Source organism: Macrobrachium nipponense, chromosome 42, assembly GCF_015104395.2.
Source record: "Macrobrachium nipponense isolate FS-2020 chromosome 42, ASM1510439v2, whole genome shotgun sequence".
Taxonomy (NCBI): domain Eukaryota; kingdom Metazoa; phylum Arthropoda; class Malacostraca; order Decapoda; family Palaemonidae; genus Macrobrachium; species Macrobrachium nipponense.
This window is the reverse complement of record NC_061103.1, coordinates 38950670-38959134: the sequence shown is the minus strand read 5'-3', so window position 1 is coordinate 38959134 and position 8465 is coordinate 38950670. Positions and strand designations below refer to the sequence as shown.

At 37.4% G+C, this 8465-nt stretch overlaps 1 protein-coding gene across 20 annotated transcripts in view; it reads right to left on the bottom strand.

Moving 5' to 3' along the window:
* The window catches only part of LOC135213132 (zinc finger protein OZF-like), an 81402-nt gene that overhangs the window by 43489 nt on the left and 29448 nt on the right, over positions 1-8465 (bottom strand). For 15 of the 20 annotated variants that reach the window (XM_064247049.1, XM_064247047.1, XM_064247050.1 and 12 more), the window contains 2 exons: positions 7571-7653; positions 7118-7207 (listed from right to left, as the gene is read on the bottom strand). Coding sequence is in view for 3 of the 20 variants with exons in the window: in XM_064247067.1 (XP_064103137.1) it covers positions 6976-7072 (97 nt within the window). In the remaining 17 variants the exon portion in view is untranslated. The other 5 variants (XM_064247053.1, XM_064247067.1, XM_064247066.1 and 2 more) reach the window with 1 other exon arrangement.

The window sequence follows — 8465 nt, the reverse complement described above, 5'->3', positions numbered from 1 at the left end:
GTAAATCATTTATCACACAAAAAACATACATCCCTGTAAGGGAGAGAGGGAGAATTATTAGTTATTATGTGATATAATTTCATCTAATTAAACTTACTAATACAGTATTGATCAATATTAATATTTTAAAATTAGTAAATCATTTCTGTATCATAAAAATGTATTTAGGCATGAAAATAACATCAAAATACACTAATTAGTGATTATTTATTGTCGGAAAATCCCGCGAATAGGCGAATTCACCACAAATAATAAGTAGATATGTTCCAGATAAAATCCGCAAATCAGTGAGTCTGCGAATCCGGAGAACGCGAATACAGGGGGCCCACTGTATATGTATATAGTATATACAGTGGTACCTCGAGATATGAAAGGCTCAACTTACGAAAAACTCGAGATACGAAAGCAAATAAGAAAAATTTTACGGCTCTACATACGAAAATTGTTCAAGATACGAAAGGTTGTCTCTGTAAAGTCCGAGATTCGCCCCGATCACCGATAACAATTTTGAAACTCGCACGCCGCCAACTGAGTAGACTCACCACCATCCTCCCGCTCTCCCATTGGTTCCTGATGCTAGTCACCGCCATGAGATCCTTCTCTCCTATTGGTCAGCATCCCTCCCATGATGTATCTACGTAGCGGCGTGCTTCTTCGGCCACTGCACGGCATCATCTGTATCGTACGCACACGGTATTCGTTCGTCCTAACGATTTCATTTATTAACGTAAATTCGTTAGTGATTTCGTTGTAGTATACTTTGTTTTGTGTGAGAACTTTACTACATACGTATACGTACTACATAACATAATTACGTACAGCATATACGTAGTGATGGGTCCCAAGAAAGTTGAAATTCACGGAAAGAAGAGGATGCTTTCTTTGGAGACGAAGATGGAGATAATTAAAAAGTATGAAGCTGGTATGTGATTGAGTGTGATCGCCAAGGAATACAGCCGAAATCCGTCGACAATAGGCACCATCCTTAAGCAGAAGATGTCATCAAAGCAGCTACACCTTCCAAGAGCGTCACTATTTTGTCCAGCAAGAGGACCCACGTGCACGATGAAATAAAAAGGCTTCTTCTTGTCTGGATAAAAGACAAAGAAATCGCTGGTGATACGATAACGGAGACGGCAATCTGCCACAAGGCCAGCGCTATTTTCGGCGATTTGATTGCCAAGGCCGAAGACGACGGAGGACAAGAGATGATGATCAAGGAAGGTACAGTTCTCAGCAAGTCTTCAACTGTGATGAGACTGGCCTTTTTTGGAAAAACATGCCTCGTCGGACGTACATCACGCAGGAAGAGAAGAAACTACCCGGGCATAAGCTTATGAAAGACAGGCGTACGCTCGCACTTTGTTCCAACGTCAGTGGGGATTGCCCCTACTTGTCTATCATTCCGAGACTCCTCGAGCCTTCAAGGCCCACAAAATGCTTAAGGAGAAGCTTCCAGTGATGTGGAGGGCTAATGCGAAAGCCTGGGTAATGAGGCTTTTGTTCACCGATAGGGTAAAACTGTGTTTCGGCCCGACAGTGAAGAAATTCTTGGAAGAGAAGCGCCTCCCTCTGAAATGCCTGCTGGTGTTGGACAATGTCCCTGCTCACCCTCCTGGCCTCGAGGAAGATATCCTAGCGGAGTATTCCTTCATCAAGGTTCTTTATCTTCCACCTAACACCAACCCTCTCCTCCAGCCTATGGACCAGCAAGTGATATCGAACTTCAAGAAGCTGTATACGAAACATCTTTTCAAGAGATGTTTCAACATCACTGATACCACAAACCTCACCTTGCGTGAATTTTGGAAGGAGCATTTTTATATCGTAATATGCATCCGACTCATCGACCAAGCTTGGCAGGAGGTTTCGAGGCGAACCTTGAATTCCTTGTGGAGGAAACTCTGGCCTGATGCCGTATCCGCCCGAGACTTCGAGGGATTTGACGTGGGCAAAGCTGGTGCTGCAGATTCAGAAACAGTTGATGATCCTGAAACTGTTTCGAAACCAGATCTTGACGAGATCGTTGCACTCGGCAAGTCCATGGGGCTGGTCATCGACGAGGACGACATCAATGACCTTCTCGAGGAGCACCAAGAGGAGCTTACAACGGATGACCTGAAGGAGTTGGAGGCCATGCAACATAACGTCGTTCAAGAGGACTTCTCTAGCAGCGGCGAGGAGGAGGATGACGACTCTATGACAACGGCAGAAATTAAGGATACTCTAGCTGCTTTTCATAAGGTGCAATCATTCGTAGAAAAGAGACACCCCGAAAAGGCTTACGTACACAGGTCATATGCTTGCACAGTTCGATGACGTTTGCCCGAGTCGTTTCAGGAACATTGTCAAAAGTAGGCAGAAGCAATCTTCCTTGGATAGTTATTTTTTAAAGAGGCCTTTAGTAGGAGTAGTAAGCAAAAAGGAAGAACCAAGGGATACTAAAAAACAGAAAGTTGAAAGTGGTGAAGAAATTGAAATTTTGTTTAAAAAGAAATAAAATGTAAAGTATAAAAAAGTAAAAACAAAAATGTAAAAATGAAAAAGACAATTTTTATTTATTTTAAGTTTTTTTGTAAAGTTAAGTGTTTCAGTTTTGTTAACGTGTTTCGCAAAGTTTAGTTTATGTTTTCCTTACATTTTTTTATGTTTCGTGAAGTTAAGTGTACGTATGTATCTGCCGTTTGTCCTCCTCCTCTGTTGCCACGTACAGTATTTCTTATATACCATGTACACTAATACACTTTATTTACAGGTATATTAGCAGTACGTATTAAGTTAGGTATTGAATGGTCCAAATTGTTGTAGTGTTAGGTATTGAATGGTCCAAATTGTTGTAGTATTTCATTGTTTATAGGTCAATTTAGCTTTATTATGAAATTTACTGGTTTTTTTTGGAGGGCTTGGAACGGATTAGCCATTTTACATGTAAAATGCGGTCCAAGATACGAAAAGCTCATGATACGAAGGCCGCCTCGGATTGGATTAATTTCGTATCTCGAGGTACCACTGTATATTTGTATATATATATAGATATATACAGGTGGTCCCCGGGTTACGACGGGTCCGGCTTACGACGTTCCGAGGTTACGACGCTTTTTCTTAAATATTCATTGAAAAATCCGCCCTGGGTTACGACGCTTGTTCCGAGGTTACGACGCTGACGCTTCCGACGCTCCAAGTTTACGACGCTTTTAAAATCACATACTATGATAAGATAAGAATCCTTTATAGTTTAACACAGTTTCTCTCTCTCTCTCTCTCTTTGTATTTTCCAACGAAAATAATCACTATAATTCTCTCTCTCTCTCTCTCTATACTACAAAGATGTATGTTTTTTAGTATGATAAATAAATGATTTACTATTTTCAAATATTAATTTATACAGCAATAATATCAATTCATTAAAGAAAATACCATAGTGAATTAGTAAGATTTTAGCTTATATTTAAAAAATTATGGAAGAATGAAGGAAATCCCAGTCTTCTTCAAGTAACTTCCAGTAACCTTTTCTCGAGATTCAGGTACTAAAACTGTCAGATATATCAAGTTCTGTGACAGCCAGGAGAGGGAAAATCTGGGGGAAGAGCTGCAGTGTTGCAATCACGTGGTCATTGACATTTCCCCCCCCCCCTCCCCCCCCCCACTCTCTCTCTCGCTCTCTCTCTTCTCTCTCTCATTTACTGAGACTCAAGATTTTTATGTATTTGTACTATTGTTTTTAATACTTTCAAATAATAATAATACTGTATTACAAAATTCATATGTGATAGTATTTTAAAGAAATACAATACGTACTAATCTATCCATGTCACTTTTAATTAAGGTTAACTCTCTCTCTCTTTTGCCACACAAGATAATAATGGGTCATAGTGGTAACTCCCTCCCTCTCTTTCGCTGGAAGCGTTATAAGTATTTTTTGAGAGAACAGAGAGAGATAAACACTCTCTCTCTCTCTCTCTTTTACCGAGATGAAAGAATTTTTATGGGACTAGTATGTAAAATGTTTATTATTGATAATTTCAGTTATTTAATAATAATAATAATAATAAAACTTTAATTACAAAATTCATAATGGTCGTATTTTAAAGAGATGAAAATGACCTTTCCATTTCACTTGTAAGGATAATTCCTCTTTCTTACTGAGATGAGAGACTTTTTATGGTAGATGCACGTGTTTATTATATTTTCAAATAATAATAATAATAATAATAATAGAAGTAGTAATAATACGATAACTAATTTCAAAAGAAAATTCTTCCCTTTGTCTTTTTCTGTATCAATTTCCCCACCTCAACTCGAGTGACACTCGAGCTTAACAATGCCATACAATGGCTCTCTCACTGAGATGAGATCATTTTCATGGACGTGTATGTAATAAGTTTATCATTAATATTTTCCAATAATAATACTATAAGTACAAAATTCATATCTGAATATTTTAAATACAATAATCATTCCATTTCTCTCTTTTAAATACTGTAAGGACAACTCTCTCTCTCCACAAGATACTTGTCATACATTTGGTGTTTGTATTTCTTCCTTTTATCTCTCTCGCTCTCAGCAAAAGAATTGATGGACAGACAAACATAATTGCACAGTCCCTCTCTTTCTCTCTTCTCTGGAGAAATATATGTATTTATGGGAGGGGGAAAAAGTTGCCTACAGACATTCATTTCAATCTATTGAAACCGTAAGGAGTTATTTCTCTCTCTCTCTCTCTCTCCCTCTCTTGTATTTTAATGAAAATATACAGTAATTTGTGAATACACAGTGTTGCACATGAAAAAAGTAAATTAGTGATAATTTTAGAGATACGGCCCTAAGAAAAATTGCAAATTAGTAGTGAAATTTTCCCTGTGGACATGTTTTCAAGAACGTCGTTCCGGCTTACGACGATTTTCGGGTTACGACGCGTCTTAAGAACAGAACCCCCGTCGTAACCCGGGGACTGCCTGTATATATATATATATATAATATATATATAATATACATAATCCAAACATTGAATATAAGTGAAATGAACGACAATAGCGATGCTCTTTTGGAAATTTCCTTGCACTTATCCACAGAAATCATAGGTGTCAAAACCGACACCTCGGCCATTCTAAGTAAAAAGTCAAATATCAGCTTTTTTATGAAAGGTACATAACCTGCATGACCCATAAAATATCCATGCAGGAATTCATTTATTGTTTATAAGGCTCAGCATCATGTCACAAGTCATTACTGCATTACACTTATTTGAAAATCTCAAGGTGTCGAAACACACACCTCAGCCATCCTAGTGTTAATATCTGTAATGCACGGAGGGCTAAGGTATTTTGTGGGAATTTATGTTATTCATAAGCGTGATACATGAAATTCATGCATGATAAGGCCACCCAGTTGAAACCAAATAAAGAATACCGGGTAAAAACTTTAATCCCAAAAGAACAAATGCCGTCATGAACTCCAACATTGTGACAAAAAAGGGCCTCTGTAAAATTCCACCCTTCATGTCTTTCTTCAGTTTCATCTTCCACCCACTTCCAGCATCAAAAATATGCTCAAATGACACAAGATAAAAAGTTACAGCATACAGCATTACAGAACACTGATTACAATGCCCCAATCCATATCAATAATTTTCAGTATGGTTGAAATACGAAGTAAATTTACTTTTGCTAAGAAATGACTAGCCTACGAAGACAGACTTGACACATCACAAGGGAGGATCTATATTTTCTACGACTTCCTCAATTTCCACCTTTGCTGGTATGAAGGAATCCTCATCTGTTATACTAAAATCATCTTCCTCTTTTACAAAAGCCTCAATTTTAGGCTTGACATCTAACCTTGACAATGGGTCCTCAATTTCATTTGCCTCACATTCTGAAGCATACTGCTCTTCCGTATCCGAGATATCCTCATTCAGACTATAACCTCCTAATTCATCATGAACGTATACAATATCCGAAACATGGCTAACACCCTCATCTCTTTCTGGATTTACAATGAATTCATTCACATCTGGTACAGACTTTGTTTCCTCATTTTTACAATCTCCCTCTCTTGTTGGTTTAACATACCTATGAACACAAATTTCATGACATATACAGGATTTTCTACTTGAAAAGGATGCTTTGCAGACACTGCATTCAAATACTTCCTCCGAGTCATGAGGATCTACTTCAAATTCAATAAAAGCATGTTTCCTCCTAACATGACATACAATATTCCTCTTATCAAAAAATTCCTTATCACAAAATGAACACTCGAATACTTCTCTGTTCGGCAAGTGCTGTTTCATATGAATTGCCAAAGAATTTTTCGACTTAAATTTCCTATCACATTCCTTACAGTAGTGCACTGAATTTCCTGCTAAATGGACATTCTTATGAGACTCTAGGTGACTTCTACATTGAAATGCCTTATCACAATTTTCACAATGGAAAGGTTTTTCTCCAGTATGAATCAACATGTGGTTCTTCAAACCTGGCTTGGTAGCAAGTATTTTATGGCAAATAGGGCATTCTACTGTTTGTGTAACAAATTCTACATTTTTTCTAACAAGTGACCCCCTTAAGTGTTGTGCTGTGTGTGTCTGAAATGCCTTCAACTCTACGAATATTTTGTAACAAAATTCACAAGTGAAAGTATTATCATGAGTTTGAATATGTTGCCTTAGCTGACCATTCTTTGAAAAAGCTTCATCACAAGATGGACATTTGAAGGGTTTCTCTTGAGTGTGACACTGGACGTGTCTTCTTAAAGCCCCTTTTTGTACGAACTTCTTTTGACAATAGGAGCACGTAAGTAAACCTACCCCAGTATGAAAGCGCTTGTGTTTTTGAAGAGTACATTTATCACTGAATTTAGCAAGGCAAATGGTGCATTCAAATTTAATACCAGTATGAAGTATTTCATGTCTTTTGCAATTACACAACAGGCGAAACTTTTTTCCGCAAACACTGCAACTGTAAGGCCTCTCACCAGTGTGAATGGTGAGATGTTTTCGTAAGTCGGCTGCTGTTCCCCAATAGTTACACTCCGGACATTTTTGTGTGTTCTTCTTCCTCTTATCATCCATACTTTACAAAAAATTAAACATGGACAACAAATCTGAAATACCTACATTAATTCTCTTTCTTTTCTGTCTTTTCCAGTTCTGATTCCTCTTCACACTAAGTTCATAAAGAGCTGCTCTCACCCTCACAGTGTTAATCTGTTGGAAAAGAATTTGGATGAGAAAAAACAACTTTGATAATTAAAAAGAAATAGAAATCTCCAACAATAAATGGAATTTAAGTCTAGTGAGCAGCCCACTTTATCATAATTGTAGAGAAACGATACTACGTACAGTATTTTAGATAGATTGCTAATTGCTGAGGAAAAGATTATTAGATTGCTGGGGATATTTCAAAACAAGGTCAAGGACATTCTAGGTGTTGCTTTATATACTAGAAATAACAATTCCCTAATAGTAAATAGCTAACACTCATTAGCTGGCCATGTCAAGTACTATCACCGTCATACAACAGACGACAAATGTAACTCTAAACTTCAAGGAGATCACATGCAAGCTCACCAGACAGTCTTCAGTTGTAAAAACATGGAACTACTTTCAGCTTCTCAAAAACTGCAGTTTTTAACTATGTATTGTAGTGCGATCTGAAATGAAAAAAGAACAAGAAGTACAATGCTGGACTACAATGCTTATCACACATAAATTGTAAATGTTGTCACAAACTAAAAGGAAATCTCATTCTGAATGGGAGATGATTCACCAGATGACTCCTGGAACATGTGAGAAGACAGATTAACCTTCAGTTGAAGCCTAGGATAACAGATGATTGGGCTAATTCTGAAAAAGGGGAGAAAAAAAAGAAAGAAAGCATGGATGAAGACCTGAAACAGATAGGAACTGGTATTTGGTACAAACTTCACAAGATACAAAACTTTTAGGATGGAGGACACTCACTGGCAAACTAATTCTGTAAAGGAATGTTGTAAGCAAGAATGATAGTGATGGCTGAATGATGATGAGGGTAAGGTATGGAGAGAAAGAGGCTTGAAAGGAAGGTTAAATTTACGTTCATTGTTCACTCATATTGCCAAGTGATTCAGGAATTCATGGGCCAAGTTCATCCGACAAATAGCATTGCTGAGCACAACCAAGTTTAGTCAGCTTTCCAATGTCAAATGGCAGGAACGTAAAATATAATTTTCAAATGGCTGAGTTTATATTCTGATACGTACTTGAGTACACATTTCTTATAATAGTACTAAATTTTATATTAATTTTCAAGTACTGTATCATTTTCCCTTCTCAGTCAATTAAAACTGATTATCAAGTACAGAAAGCCCCCCTATTTACAAACATTCAGAAATAAAAATGTGATCCCAAAATCATACTGTACTTAAATCGGCATGAGGATTACTGTAACCAACGTACAAACAATTCCAAATACAAACGGGCATCT